General features: G+C 39.5%; 1 protein-coding gene across 5 annotated transcripts in view; it reads left to right on the plus strand.

The window, feature by feature from the left end:
• cadm1a (cell adhesion molecule 1a) overlaps nucleotides 1-16,288 on the plus strand; it is a 501,435-nt gene that overhangs the window by 422,141 nt on the left and 63,006 nt on the right. For all 5 annotated transcript variants that reach the window (XM_023962566.2, XM_023962565.2, XM_023962567.2 and 2 more), the window contains one exon: nucleotides 250-422. In XM_023962566.2, coding sequence (XP_023818334.1) covers nucleotides 250-422 — 173 coding nt within the window. The remainder of the gene's footprint in view (nucleotides 1-249; nucleotides 423-16,288) is intronic.

Genomic DNA, 16,288 nt, shown 5'->3' on the forward strand with positions numbered 1-16,288 from the left:
CAAGACTTGGAGCTTTGATCCTAAAGCAGTGAGTGCGTATGCATGGAAACTGGCCAAAATATGTTTTAATAGTTTTTTTTTATTGTGTAAAAATAAATACATAGTATACAAATATACAGTGATAATGGTTTTTATAGCATATTTTTGCGTTTCGGGTCCAAGAGTGCACTGGTCGCTCCGCCCTTTGACCCTGAAGATCCTGTCTGACACAAACCAAAATGTTTTCCTCCACATTTATTGTCATTTCAGGCCCCACCGGGTGAACTGGTTGAAGGTGGATGATGACGTACCGTCTCATGCTATCATCGCCGGGGCTGACCTTTACATCGAGAACCTCAACAAGTCCTACAACGGGACCTACCGCTGCGTGGCCTCTAATTCTTTGGGGGAGTCGTACGATGACTACATCCTATATGTCTACGGTGAGCTCACCTGAAAGCGCTCCGCTTGTCCAGCTTTACCTCCACACTAATCATTCTGTCAATCATTTCAGTTTTTGAGGCTTTTCTTTTCAACAAGCAACAGAAATTCTTTGATGGTACATGTCTTTCATAGTCCTGAACATGCTGAACTATCACTGAAAAATAAACTAAATTGATGCTAAAGTTTCAAAAAAAAGTGGGAGACAGATTTGTTTTCCTCAAGAATTTAAGGATGTATTGTCATAAATGATTCTGAAACAGCATCATTTATCTGGATTAACATTACATTTGTCTTCTCTGCTTTGTGTCTTTGCATTCTAATTGGCCTTTTTCTGATTGAAAAAGGACACCACAGTTTGCAGATACGAAATTAATTTCATTTCTAACACCTTAAAATGTTTATTTTAAATTTAAAAGGGTTGCTCCAGCAGAGAAGGCTGTGAAGCGACATTTTTACCTGACAAGTATTTCATTTTTTTACACATTAAAATGTTTTGAATAGCATAAACCCTAAGTTGTAGACATTTAAAGCCACAAGGAAACAATGGTATGTTTTTAGACGATGACCAGAGTGTTATTGTTGAACTTAACCCCAAGCCAATCACTTTCATTCTGCTCAAATGAAATGAAAATACTAATCTGGCCAACACAAAGACCTTTTTAAATAAAATTAAACGTACACACCAAACGATTATAAAAAGACTGACAAAATAAACAATGATTTGCCCTTGCATACATTTTATTATTAGCTGATGCACATTACTGCACATTACATAACAGCAGCAGCAGGTTCATCTTTTGCAGATTGCAGCAGGTGAATAATCTGCTAAGAAAAATAACGTTATCTATTAGGCTCACGCTGCACATTCATTGTTGGACCTGCAGGAGCAATAAATCGATGTTCCCAAACGTTAAAGTAGGCTTTAGTATTTGAGAATTCGCGTGGAAAGCATCAGGACCAATTCTCCTGCCATTATCTGACTGAGGGAGGATCCGAAGAAAATCCAATCAACTTTAAGGCGTGTCACACAGGCACTATGTACATTTGATGCATTTTCCAAGTAGGAAATGTCGGTCTTTCGTGATCCATGCGTGATATACGTCTTTCATAATTGTTTCTAGAGTCCATCGATGTGCGCAGATGTCCGTCGAATTATGTAGTTTATGCGTATTTACATAGTTTTTACTCATTTATTATCTAAATCATACGCAATTGTGCGCGATTTTTGCAAGATGCATAGGCAAATTTGTGGTTTTCCACAACCGTACCACGCATAGCTAACGTAATTTTCAGGAATGTACCACCGGTGTATAACTTTTATATCGAGTATACGGCACACAAATCCTGTTTAAATGACGTAATTGACACACGAATCACTAATGAATTACATTTAAACCGCGCAATAGTCACGCATGGTTCTAGGTTTGTTTACGTGTGCTTTGTGTGGTTTATTCGTACTTTTTCCGTAGTTAATTCGTTATACATCAATGAAAATTTCACGTAGAGGCCACAACTTTTGTCTCTTTGTCCACGTTTATATGTATGACCGGTTTTTGTCTGTGCAATATGCACACAGTGTCTGTAGTGGCTGTGTGACACGGCCTGTACTTCTGCACAATCAGTGCACTTTGCCCCAAAGTTTTTAATAGAAATATTTCAAGCTAATTTAGTTTCTATGTCAAACTGTTTTCATTCCAGTCTTTGCTTTGTACATTTAACCGACAAATACAATGCAATATAACTATTATTACTCATAAAATCTGTTTTTTTCTAAGATAAACTAATTTATCGGTGCATTTCTCTTGATATTCAACTCAAACTCACACTAAATATATACACTAAATATATACTAAAGATTGTAAAAGGGGCAGAAAAACAAGTTTCCTTCTTTCTTCTGTTTCTCTTGTATAAGGACTTGAAGATAATCTTTCTTTTTTGTTGTTTAATGGAAATGAAGAGAATTTAAAAAATGATGATAAAATAATAAAAATATAAATACATGATCAATTTAACTCTAAAAACTCTCATTCAAAACCTAATCGGGACTTTTTTTTCTGAAGTTAAAATATGGCCACAGAATTTCCAGTTCATTTGGTCTAATTGCATTAGCTTTTCTCCAAGGCTTGTGTCCCTGTCTGATCATGTTTAAGGGCCAATTAATGCAGAAATGTGGGGAAAAAAACCTAAAGGCTGAAAACTTTCCTTTTTTTCTGTTGCTTTACCTTTCTGATAACTAATCCCCCAAATGGCGGTGAGCGTAATATTCTAAGAGTTGTGTCAGCGGCTCCTGGAGGCCGGCCAGGTCACGATGGAGATATTTTGGTGGGTGAAGGTAGCTGTCAAGGACTGCCAGCAAAAAGAAGCAGCTCACTGTGTTTTTCGCAGTTAAAGGCGAGCCTGAATCTGCCCCACTGAGTTATTGCATTTCATTTTTAATATATGAGTCCAGAGGACATGTAGTACTTTTCATTTTTTCCTAATGTAAGTCAAGTCTCTTTTATTTATTAACCTCCAAATTCTACATTTGCATAATGTTTTCATAATGTGTGCAGGGTGACACGTTCAGGTAAGGAGACACGACTGGGATGTAATGTGAAAAGAGAGTGCAGCAATCGCTTCTTCCTTTTTTTTTTGCCGGTGTTTGCGAGTGCGTAGTGTAATCTTTAACCTGCTTCCACCTTCTTCTGCCACATTTCCTCATTTCTGTGCCGTCCATGTTGATTTATCCCCTTCCTCTCGTTCTGTTTTCATCACATTATCTCAACATGCTTTGATAGCAAACGCTCTCCCCCTGAGCAGGGCATTACGCTCTAATGTGCTCATTTTCCCTGACCAAAATGACTCCCATCTCACTTGTGTGGACCCCCAGAGTATTTATTTGGGCGCTTTTGTCACGAGTGAAAAGGTTTCTTTGTTCCGCGTGAGGTGGAAGGTAGGAAAGTTCATTGGCTGATGGACGTTATTTGTGATCCACGGATCAGGAAAAAGGTCTCTGTCACCAGGTGGATGACGCTCTTTGGGATGAAAAACCTTCGTTTCGTATTGATTTTATCTGATTCAGAAAAAGGAAAATCTTATTTATGTTTAGAAATGTTAGATTTAGTCTCCTTTGACGCCTAAACTGATCCTGCCACTGGAAGATCGACTAAACTCCCAACATCTCTCTGGGATAAAAACTACATTTCTGACATCTTAATCCTCATCTTTTCAAAAGCTTTTAAAGATGTCTAAACTAAAAAAAAAAAAACAATTTGAAAATGAAGAGACTCAATGCTTATATATTCTAGACTGTATATACTCTGGACTACATGGCGCACCCGAATTTAAGAAACACCGATTACGGTAAATTTAAAAAGAAAAAGATTATTGTACATATACTGTATCGGTTGCACTTCTCTATATACTATAAATGTCTATATTGTAACACGGAATCGGCTTCCTCGTTATTGTAAAACTGAGAAACTACAAATAATTTTCTTATTCTCTCTTTCATTCTCTAAAATCTTAATTTTAGACATAGTTTTATCAAGCTCATGTCACAACTGCTTGGCCGGTTCCATGAGGGTAACCTGTAAAGGATAACCTGTTTGTTACGTGCGCACCACGTAACAAATAGTCTGCTTTTTGTGACAAAAGCGATCTAAATGGGGAAAAAAACAAGAATTAAGGACTAAAAACTGGTTAATATTTATTTCTAAGTGACCATGGTATAAGCGGGTTAATGGTATGCTTTATCACGAAAAGAAAATTATTTTTTAACATGTTTGTGTTTTAAAGTGGATGTATGATTTAGTTTAAAACGTTAGTTGGGGTGCGTTCTATTACAGTTTTATTTCAATCAAGTCTATATTGGAAGCCACAAGTTACAGTCAATTTTTTTATAAAAAATAAAGAAATAAAGCCAAAAGAAACATGAATTGTTTGGATAAAATCTTTTTTAATAATACTGTACTTTAACAAAAGCCTTTCTAAATGACCAACCATCAGTCCAATCCTTCATACTGAGCTGATGTTTGTTTTACTTCAACCAAATGTATAAATTCTTCTTTAAAATTTTTTATTTTTTATTTTATGAAGTCTCTTTAACTTCGTCTATCTTTTTCCAACATCGTTTCTATTCCAAAATTCAGAAAAGCTTTTCCCATTTCTTCAGGTGTAAAAGTAGTTTTACTTACAAATCTTTATTATTCAGGAGTAGATGTACGAGTTGACTTTCAGTGATGCACATGGTTATAAATGCGGCATGAGCCCTTTTCACACAATCAGCTTTGAGCTCAGAGCAGTCGGGTCCTTTATTTTTAAATTTCCAGTGGAACAGTGGATCTTCAAAGTCATCCATTAGTTTGGCTGAACTGTAGCAACAGACTGTGAAGCTCGATGCCAAAAAAGCTCCCATTAATTCCATTAAAAGTTGTTCCGAGAGCAAACGAGCCAAAAAGGCATCTATTGTTCTGATCTCCATTATTCTGTTACTGTGGAATGATGGAGACAGGAAACAAGCCTCTCTTCTTTTTTTTTTTACAGAAAATGATGAAACAAAAAATGACTTTTCCATCTTCTGAGCATCATACAACAGAAAAAAAACAGGAATGTGGTTCACATGGTTTTGGCTTTGCACTGCAAAAACAGACCCTCTATAGAAATAATTTAAAAATTCTTAAATTAAGACAGATTTTTTTAAATAATCCAATCAAATCGGCCAATAGTTCTAGTCAGTGATATATGTTTTCTCAAACAAAGATTATTTTTTGTTTGAAAAAGTTTTTAGGTAAAATTATTTTTCTTGCAGGGATAAGTAAGTTTTTTTTTGTAAACACTTGAGATTCTGTTTTTCTGGTGTTGTGACTTTTTCTGATGAGTAAATTCCCATCAGAAACTTCAAGCTTCACTTACGTGTGAATAACAACGAGAACCGTTGATGGAGCGAACGAGTTCTTATATCTGTTGGTTTTTTACCATCGCCCGTATGGTAATAGTTCAACGTCAGAAATAAAAGAATACGAGTTGGACAAACTGCCAAAACAGACACACAAATTTTAACCCTCCTGTTATGTTCATTTGTGAGGAATAGAAATGGTGTGCTTGGGTCAATTTGACCCAGTGCGTGTTTAGTTATCCAATAGCTGTCTGAAACCAAAAAAAAATCCTAACAAGGAGTGTGAATATTTTATTAGTAACTCCATTACTAATTATTTTATCAATATGTAGTGCAATGGTTCAATTATTAGATAATTCACTCGTTTTTCATAAACGTTTTTTTAATGTTTCATAGAAATATCAAATTGAAATTTTGTTTTACAGACATGCACTGTGAGCCAGAAATGGGTGTGTGTATGTGTGTGTGTGATTGGGGTGAAATATGTCTCAAAGAAAGAAATACTCTGACATTTCTGACATCCTTTTACCTCCAGTTTGACCGCTGGGTCAAATTGACCCGAACAGTATTTATGTGATATAAATATGCAGAGGGTGGTTTTGAAAATGTGAGATGAACCATTTTCATGCTATACATTAATTACACTAACTAAGGCAAGCAGAAGTTTCAAATACTCAAAATACTTTAAACTATTTTTCCTAAATGTTCAAATTTTAAAACGGGTCAATTTGACACATAACATAACAGGAGGGTTAAAGGAGGAGATTTTCTCCATGTGGAGAGAAGCAGGGTCGTCTCTGAGCGATACACTTAGAATCACAGTATCATCAGAGTACTTTATTATGTAGTTATTGTCGTTATTAGGTGCTAGACACACCTGTACCTCCTTTACACTATAGGGCATTAAATAACTTCCATAGACTGTATGTGACAGTCCATTTAAAGCAGGGGTCGGGAACCTTTTTTGCCGAGAGAGCCATAAACGCCACATATTTTTAAATTTAATTTTGAAAGAGCCATACATTAATGTAGTGTCCCTTTACCACACTGAGGCACGTAGACTTAACCTCTTTTAAGGTTCTTTATTATGGTTACTGCAGACCGCAACAAACGTCGTACAATTAATTCATCAACTCCTGAATCTCTCCCGCCGACACGAGAGCGCGTCTCCCAAATTTATATTCACCTGCTCCCGCTCCAGCCCTCCCATTTCCCTTATTCGGCCCATAGCTGAACCCCATTGGTCCAAATTACCTAACAACAGGCTGAGCGACAGAACTGAGAGCCAATCAGATCTCTGCTTGATGCGTTCAGCGAACTCCAGAACTTGTAACGCGGCCCAACAGCCAAGTTAAACTCAGTTCGCGACAATATGTTTAAAACTAAAAATACAAGTGAATGAGTGCATTTGATGTAATTTCAACATTTTTAAAGTACAATAAGTCTGTGGATTCTTTTTAATAACATTGTTATTCTGTTGCTAATAAATGATGAGTATTTCTCGTGGTAGTTTTGCTGATTGTCTAGTCTGGTTGATACGTGGTGAGTTTCTGCTTCATGCAGGCGTTGAGACGTTAAACGTGATCGTAGGTCTGACTGTTCTTTAGATGTGACAAAGACTGCTCACATGCAGACGGGGAGCCAAACACACACTCACACACTGCAGTGAGTGACAGGCAGCGGGTTTAACGTTTTTACAATCCCTGCGCGATTCACTTGCTGCCCGTCCCCACAACCCCCCCACCCCCTGCTTTCTTCCTCACACATCCCGTCCCCGCAACTGCGCGCTCTTTCTCAGAGACGGGAGCGCGCAGTTTTAGGCACCTCAATTCACAGGTTTCCGGGTGGTACAAACTCTGTGAAATAATAGATAATAGTAAAATGGCAGTGCTGGTGCAGATTTCTCTCTCTAAGCACCGCTCTAATGAAAAAAAAGTATAATTAAAGATTTGTCTGCGAGCCACATGTGACCATCAAAAGAGCCATATATGGCTCGCGAGCCATAGGTTCCCGACCCCTGATTTAAAGAGTGTTTAGCGTCATTCTTGGAGTGCACATGCTTTCCATGCATCTGCATTTGCAGCTCACGCAGAAACAGCAGTCCTCAAATGTCGTCTTGTTGCTCTGCTTGCATCAGGTTTAAATTTTGTAAAAAAAAAACAAAAACAAAAAAAACTTGGAGGCATTTTGCTTGACTTTTTTTTTATTCCAAACAACACAACCCCAATGGTGAGGGCAGCGAGTTCCCCCTCTCTCTCATCCACCCACTCCCACCCCCCGGTAAGAGAAAAACACAACGATATACACAGAATGCAACATGTGGGCAAATAAAAGCCTCGCGCAAAAGAATAAAAAGAAAAAGAAACAGTCACCACCAAACCGCAGGCCTTCATCCCTCCAGAGCTTCTCTTTTGATGACTTTGATGTGTCTGCAGACTCCACAACACTAATGTCTGCTGTAATTCTGCAGCAAATTGGGCTGAACATTTGCCTCGCTAATAGGAAGAAAGATGTTGTGGCGGAGCTGTGGGAATCTGATTTTCCAACGGCGCACACAGACAGGAACGCACCACCTGCTGCTCCGACACCCTCACCACCATGGAACAACCCCTGCAGTCAACAATTTACATCCACAATCTGTAAGGACGGTGTGTATATGTGCACACAGACCGTCAACTTTGAGCCTTCAAACTGTGACCAAGCGCAGCTTCAATCAACTTCTTAAAACATTTTGCAAGTTTTGGTTGATAAAAAAAAAGGGTCTCAAAGTTTTCCAGCTTCAAGTTTTTTCGCCTTCATTGTACAAACGAGGCCTTCACAGAAAAAAAAACAAATCAATCACAGAAAAAGTCAAATTCTCAGAAAGGGAAACGGATGAATCCATACGTGAAGTTAGGAAGGCAAAATAAAAAAAGGTTCTCCCCAAAACATTAACAGAATGACCCCTGATGGGAAATGATCTTTTCCCTTTTACATGATGTGATGCACATCTCTCTACATGCTCCATGAATCCAGACATAAAAGATTCAACTCCAATTCTTTTACCTGATTGGATACCATCCAGATATTTTTCTTTATTCATTTGATGTTTAAAACGCCAAACGATCAAATGAAAATGCTTTTTAATAGAGAATTATTTTTTGTACTTAAAACTTTTCACTTTAAGCAAACATCACAAAATGTCTTTGACATAACAGCTTCAAACCTTCAAATCTGGCATTTTACAAGTTTTCAGTAGAAATTGCAAACAGGATTGTGTTAAATTATAATCCTGGTTACAAACTTTTGTGAAGAAACTTGTTTATTGGCAAATTTGAGATAAAGTACACATCATAAGTAAATATATGTCAACTTTTTTCTACCATTTTTACTTTTTTTCCCCCCAGAACACGGGTCTAGGTTTTTGGATTTAGCCTGAAAAGATAAAAACGCAAAATGAACGTAAAATATGGATTCATCTTAAAACAATCCCTCTTATTTATAACATGAGTATGAAATGAAAACAGAACGATTACACATTAAAACATCCAGTTTTATAAGTAACCCCCCTCCCCCCTGCATTATTTGGCCATTTCCTTAAAATAGAACATTGAAAATTAAACAAATGCTTTGATTTCTTATATACTTTTACTGCAGGGGTGTCCAACTCAATTGGTTAAAAACAATGCACTGCACAAAGCTTTGAACCGAGCTTCAGACATCCGTCTTTATTGGACCTCCAGAACCGATCGCCTTCCAGCCTGACAGCCAGAACAAATGCCCCCCCCCGAGCCCTCATATTTTCAGCCGTGTTTGATTCCAGACGATTGTGACCCTAAGTGATGGAGAGCAGCCGGTGTCTGGCTGACACTAACCGGGTTAACGGTGAGAGCAGTTCGGTTTGTTCCGCTCCGAACGCTCAGCACCTCCTTTTTTCCTCACACAGTCGCAGCGTTCTGCATTTCACACACCACCGAAACCCATCCAGAAGGCTTAAGTCGTTTACAGTAACCGAGTTTTCTTCTTCTCCACCTCCGGATTTTATTGCACAACAGCTGATGTTTGGTGTCCCTTTTGCTCAGTCCTCCTCGCTCCAACAAAAACACTTCCTCTCCATTAAAGCCCACTGCAGCTTCTCCCTCTCATCTCCTCATGAAGGATCCAGTGTGACTTTTGCAGCCTGGCTGACCTGCCTTTGTGGAAAGAGTTCTGGCAGACAGCCGATCTATTCATCTACATTATTACTTATTCAAAGGAAAGAGGGAATTTAGAGGATAAAAAACCTAAATAATATCAATAATAGTTCCAATTAGTTTCGGAGCTACAGTCAAAACCAAAATTGACATATCTCACCCCCAAAAATGGTTTATTCTGCCCTCTGATCCCACAGCAGAGTGCACTCATTCTGAATGTTTAAATCGTCTGTCTTAAACGGAGTAAAACGAACAGCGCATCTGGGAAAATTCCACGCACAGACCACAACTTTTCTCACTTTTTCTATGTATGTTCACGAATGACCAATTCTCATCCGTGCAAGTGGCTGTGTGGCACGGCCTTTAAGGACTTCAAATTAAACGGTTCATAGCCCAATAATAAACCTAGTTTCTAGTTCTAAGAAAAGGGTTGACTCAAAATAGAAATCATACAATAGGATCTTTTGTAATGGCATTGTTTTCGTCTGCTCCGGATTCACAACGATTAAAAAAAAAGTACCGTAAATTCCGGACTACAAAGCGCACCCAATTACAAGCCGCACCCACCCATTTTCACGTGTTTAATTAGTTTTATACATACACAAACCGCGTCAGAGTACAAGCCGCGCATATGTTAGGCGATATTGTCATCCTGACAGATCACGGCCAGCATCCCAGAGTGAGTGCAATTCATTAGCACATTGTGGGTGGTGCCAGCTTTGCCTCTGGCTCATGTATTTGAGTGTATCGACATCTGTCAAACAGCATGGACCTCTATTCTGTTCACAAGTTCCTCAGTTATGGTGTTTTTATTTCATTTTTTTTTTACTTATTGACAATCTAGGTATCATACATAAAATTACAAACAGTAACCATATAATCAACATTACATCCCTCAGTTATGATGAGGAAATTTACATCCGCGATTCCACATTTCCAATGAGTCTTAGGGGCTAAAGGCGGGGCCAATGCCCGGCTCGCCATTCTGTTGTACGTGTTTAAGAATGAGCAAGTATCAGCAGTGCATGGAGGGGTGAACGGGTACAGTTCTCCTTCCGCTTGTGTCGCGGCAGCGTTATGGGAGTAACAGGACTGGTTAGAAAACACAACGGTAAAATAAAGCAGCGGCGACTGAAAAGCCCGCGCCTCAGCGTGATACGCGCGCCTCAGTGCGGCGCGTGCGTCAGAATTCAGAAGCCTCTGCGCTCCGCTCCCGCCCCGCGCGCTCCTTGTCTCCCCTTCCTATCTACTCCGACACCTCTGGCCAGGGCAGCTTCAGGGAGGAGCACTTCGTCCCCGTTGCGCCGGTGGACGGAGCAAATCGTTTCTGTGCAAAGCAATCGGACTTAATACTGTACGTTTTGTGTATGACGGGCGGGTGCGTTGTTACGTGTGGGAGCCTTCAGACTGCCATCGGCCCCGCAGCTCAATCAGCAGGAGAAGATGTCTCCAGCTCACACGGAGGCTGTGAGTTTTTCAAAGCAAAATTCCGCTTTTACGGTTTCCTTAGAAACCGTAAATGGAGTGTAAATTCACTCTATGCGCTGTTCTCTCCGTCACGCAGCAAACCGGCTTTTCCAAACCCGTTGGTGACGGTGGACTTTTTTACGCTGCTTTTAACGATTGCTTTTAACTTGAAAGCTTCATCATAATGTAGCGGCGATCACGTGCACGTTGGGTCTAATGGCCCCAAAGGATTCTGGGATGCGGCCGGGCATGCGTGTTTCATTTTGTTGAACCATGACTGAAGTGTCTAAGACCTGAACTCAACTCCATGCTGTTTGGCTGCTTAGAGGTGTGTTGAATATAAATGCCTTGTGCTTGGTGTTAGATAAAGATTACAAGCTATTCACTGAGTTCGATAGTACGTACATGGCTGCCGCTAATTAAATCCATAAATTAGCCGCGTCACTGAATAAGCCGCAGAGCTGTAAGCGCAGGAAAAAAGTAGCGGCTTGTAGTCCGGAAATTACGGTACTCAGAAAAGCTTAATTTTCTTTTTTTTATCTCCTCCGTTATCAGATGAATGCTACAAAAACACCAACTTTACTAGAGCGGGTCTTTAGGTTCTGTTTTAACTTATAAGAAAAAACAACTTAGTTTTAGTTCATCATCTTTTCTCGGCTTTATCTTGTTAGGCGTAATCAGAAACGCTCTGCATTTACGCGGTGACGCTTTCATGTGGCGCTCCCTTGGAGTTGTTCTCCAGATGAAAAGCTTCCTGTCAGTTTGTGTCTGGGAGCTTCCTGCCGTCCTGCTCCGCCTGTTCGGGGCAGAAACCCTGATTCATAAGCCTCATCAGTAAACAAGGCCCGATGACTCAGCGGGCGGGAAAGCACATTCTGCCTGTCACATTTGAAAGTCAATGAGCCTCCGCGCTCTTTGATATACTGCATCAGCAAGCCACCATAAAGAAAAAAAAAACGTGCATTACGGAAAAGTTCACTTTGAGTTTTCATGTTTTCACGGTGTCTGCTTCATGGAAACCGTCCCGTCACCCAAGCACAACCTACAGGTTTAAAAAGCTTCTGCCGGCGGACCGCCCAACTTTTGCCCCACTTTGCCTCTTGAACTGTGGAAGTTGTCTTTGAATTCTGACGTTGTTGATGGATTAAAAACATGCCCCGCTTCAGCACACCTTGAATGCTGATTCAGATTACCTTCAGGCACTTTTGCAATTTCAAATTTGCTTCAGGCAAAGATGTGTGCAGCTGCACGGTCAACCCTTCATGCTCTTCGCCAAAAGTAAAAAGGAAAAATGTTTTTTTTTCTATATAGATATGAATTTGGCAGCAATTTATAGCCTTTTCTGCCCCCCCTGCTTTCGGATCAGAAACACACCTCTGTGCCCCCAGGAAAGACTTCAAAAACAACCAGGTACCATTTATAATCCTCTCAACAGAACTTCAGAATACATTTCTTCTTTTAGTGCATTTTGGTGCGACAGAAGCAGACATTTCTCTAAAGTTAACACCTGAAACAAAGCTCCAGAGTTGGTTTAGATATTTCTAAAAAGGCCAGATCATCTTAACCTATAATGTATTAATCTGTCGCACAATCGACCAAAATACTTCACCCAGGAGTTTTAGGAATAACAATCCAGACTGAGCAAAGAAAGGGAGACTGTGGAGAGGAAAACAGGACTAAAGGAAGAATACACAAAACCTGCAGCAAAACCAAACACCAGGATGTCTGTTCATAAAAAAATGATGTTAGTGACTGTAGAAATGAGAAAACAGGAAGCAGACCAACACAAACTAACTGGAACTTTAGTTAAAAGGCAATGAGAGAATATGTGTAACTATATTCAATTTAAATTAAATATGTGTGTGCTTTTCTATGTTTTTTTAAAATACATTTAATTTTTTTATTTTTTTTCCAAGCAATTTATAAACATACTAAGTCTGGAATATCTATGTATGTATATATATCTATCTATCGATCGATCGATCGATAGATAGATCTATATTTATAAGTAGATATATATATTTAGATTTGTTTTTTTGTTTGTTTATCTTTCTATGTTTGTTTTGTTTATTTTGATTGCTTGAAATAAACTAATTCCAAAGCCAACAAACAAACAGAATCTCTGGAAATGGAAGGACAAAGGTGAAGGAATTGTAGCTTAAGCTAGTTTTTAAACTTTTAGCAACATCCAGAAATCCTGCAGACGGAAGTTCACATAATTCCCTCTAATGTAGTTATAAGACATTAACAAGCATTAGTAATGTGTTTATAGGCTTTTAAATGACATTTATAAGACATGAATTGGCATGAAGTCCTATAAACAAATTACTAATGCTTGTTAATGTCTTGTAACTAGATTCTTAGGAAATCTTATTATAAAGCTTCACCTTAATAATTGTTTCTTTTGTTTCACTTCAAGTGTTGCTGTTCAAGTAAATTTGGATCCTAATAACAGGAACTTCAAGTATATCTCCAGTTTTTCTTCATATTTTCTCAGTTAGTCAGTGATCAAGGCTGGTCTGCAAGTTGTGTTTACCTTCTATATTATACAAAGAAGGAAATAACATTTTCATCTTTTTTTAAAGTTTGTAATAATTTAGGAATTGTTCTATCTATTCCACTGAAATCGTTAACATTTTCTCCAAATTTTGTATTTCTTTCAACCACCGAAGTCTGATTGAGTCGATCAATTTTATTAACATCATTTAATTACATTTACTATATCAGTTTTTTGTTGTTGTTGATTTTTTTTATCATCGCACAAATTATAGTAAAATGTGTTTTTTCTCTATGTGTTTATTTAGTCTGAACTAATAAAATTAAAATGATCTAAAACTTCATAATTAAAACAATAAATGACAATCTTCAAAGTTCAAAAGGGGTATTTGGGGGGAAAAACTCCTTTCTATTCAATCCCAACTGAAATTTCTACAAATGCTTTTACAGATAAATTAACTATAAATTAACTCTCAAAACTATCAATTAGGATCAAGAGTTGTTAGAAATCATTGACTCACCTTTATATTTATTAATTATATCACCCTTTGAAATTGCTTAGAATTTTTTTATGGATATACAATTTGAAATCTTTGCTCCAGTTATTTTATATCTGTAGTGAAGATATAGTGAAGTTTTAGCATTTGTTCTAATTTGATCATTTTACACTACATTTATTATATCTCTTAACATTATTCATCACAGTTTTTTTTCAGATTCTTTTGTTTCTTTTTTACTTAACTACCATTATAATTCAAAAAAAATTATTTGTTGTTCATTTATTCCTAATAGTTATTCATATTTATTTCTATCTGAATTACCTCCTGGTGTTTGTTTTTGTACCCCAGGGTATAGTTAACTAAGTGAGTACTAATTTTAATCAAATGCATAGATTTTGAAATATTTATTTATTTTTAGAGAACTATTTATTGTTGACTCGAAAAACTAAAGACACTGCACACCCACACCACCCTACACAGGTGGGATCGGGGAGAGGCGGCCGGTCTGCACTCGCCTGGGCCCTCTCTGGGCGGCCAGGCTTGTGGGGATCCTAGCGGCCGGGGGATCGGTCGACCGGCAGGGGTCGTTGTGTGGTGACTGGGGGGCCAACCAGAAGAACGTGTGTGAATGTGAGAGTGCATGGGTGGGGGACTACCTCGCCGGTGCTTGCTAGGGGTCACCTTTCCGCTCTGCAGGGTGGGGAGGGCACCGGGGGAGGATGCGGGAGGAGGGGTTAAGGGGGGTGTAGGGTGAGGGGGGTTGGGGGGAGGGGGGGGGGGGGGCTGTGGTTGCGTCATGCTCTATGGGCCATCCACACAGGCTGCTCCGAACTGTGATGACAAGATTCTGGCTGGGTGGCGGGCGGGGTCCTGGCTCCCCCTTTGGCCCGCTTCTCTGCGTCCAGCACCCGGTTGCCCCGATGGCTCCCGTCTGGTACGGCTGAGCGCGCCTTCCCCTTGGCCTGGGGACCCCGATGCCGGGGATACCCGTTCTCCACTCTTTTTCCTCTGTAAACTAGAAAATACATATGGCCGTGGTGCAGTGGTAGGGCGGTTGACCTCCAGTCGTAACATTGCGGGTTTGATCCCCGCCATGCCCATCCATGTGTCGAATTGTCCTTGGACAAGACACTAAACACCTGGAAGGTCGGCGCCAGTGTTCGGCAGCGGAGCCCAGTGTGTGAATGTGTGTGTGACTGTAAAGCGCTTTTGGCCTTCGAGGAAGGTAGAAAAGCACTATATAAGGTTTTACTATTTACCATAAAACGAAACAAAAATTAAGTAATACATAAAAAAGTTTTTTTCTTTAAACAAAAGGGATTCAAACAAACATACACCTTGGCTATGGACGATGCATAACCCCCTATTGTAAAAGTAAAATCTGTCCAACACAAAAGCTCTCATCTGTATGTTGTTGGACAGGACAAGTTGAGAAGGAAAAACAGATGTATTGCCATTCATTTTGTAGGTGCAACAGTGTGTGATCAAGAAACCAAAGCATGTGTTCCTGGTAAACCCAGTCCTACACAATCCAGGGTAGCAGAGATTAAAATAAATCCTCTAAAATGACTTCATTCGTGTACGATTGAAGTATATATGACATAAACCAGGAATTCAAACGTGCATATTTGTGCCACCTGCAGGTAAAAGAAGTTCATACACACCTATTTTATCCCGATCATCTTCAGTAATAGAGCTTTTTTCCTGGCGACAGTAACCACCCCTCCCTCAGTGTGTTCCACAGCTCTAAGTGCTGCTGACCTCTCCACTCGTTGACTTTTCCTGCATAGGCCTCATTTTTCCTCCAACCGCTACATCTAACAGTCTTCCTCCTGCAGCTGCCTCCTCCTGTTTCCGTGCCCCAGAGTCTTCCTCAAGCCCGATTTCATTAAGGTGTGGACAATCCGTCCTCCTCGCCACCCAGCACAAATGAGTTTAATTTTTTTTTTTTCCCCGGCACCTCTTAACAAACCCAACAGGTTTTTCCAATCCATTCGCAGGCAATCAGAGCAACGCGGGAGGCCTGTGACCACGCTGAGGCACCGCCGCCGCCGGCTTTATATCAAAGCAGCCGGGCCATTTCGACAGGGAAAATGTCACTTTGATACCTCCCACTGGTCACTGTCAGAGTGGGGAGACTAACCCGACTAATGAAGTAAACAAAAAAAAAAAGGAAAAAGCTGGGAGGGAAATTGTCTCTGGTCAGAACCAGCAGCCCTCCTTAATGCTCGTCATTTGTTTTGTTTGGAATCATTAATATCCCACCTTTTCTTTTTTTTTAGTGAGTCTTTATATCATTTTTTCTGACCGTGTCTTTATTGTTCCCATGTGTTTGTGGGAACAGCGGTAGTCAT

The sequence above is a fragment of the Oryzias latipes genome, chromosome 14 (assembly GCF_053564925.1).
Source record: "Oryzias latipes strain Hd-rR chromosome 14, Olatipes_Hd-rR_3.1".
NCBI classification, from domain to species: Eukaryota; Metazoa; Chordata; class Actinopteri; order Beloniformes; family Adrianichthyidae; genus Oryzias; species Oryzias latipes.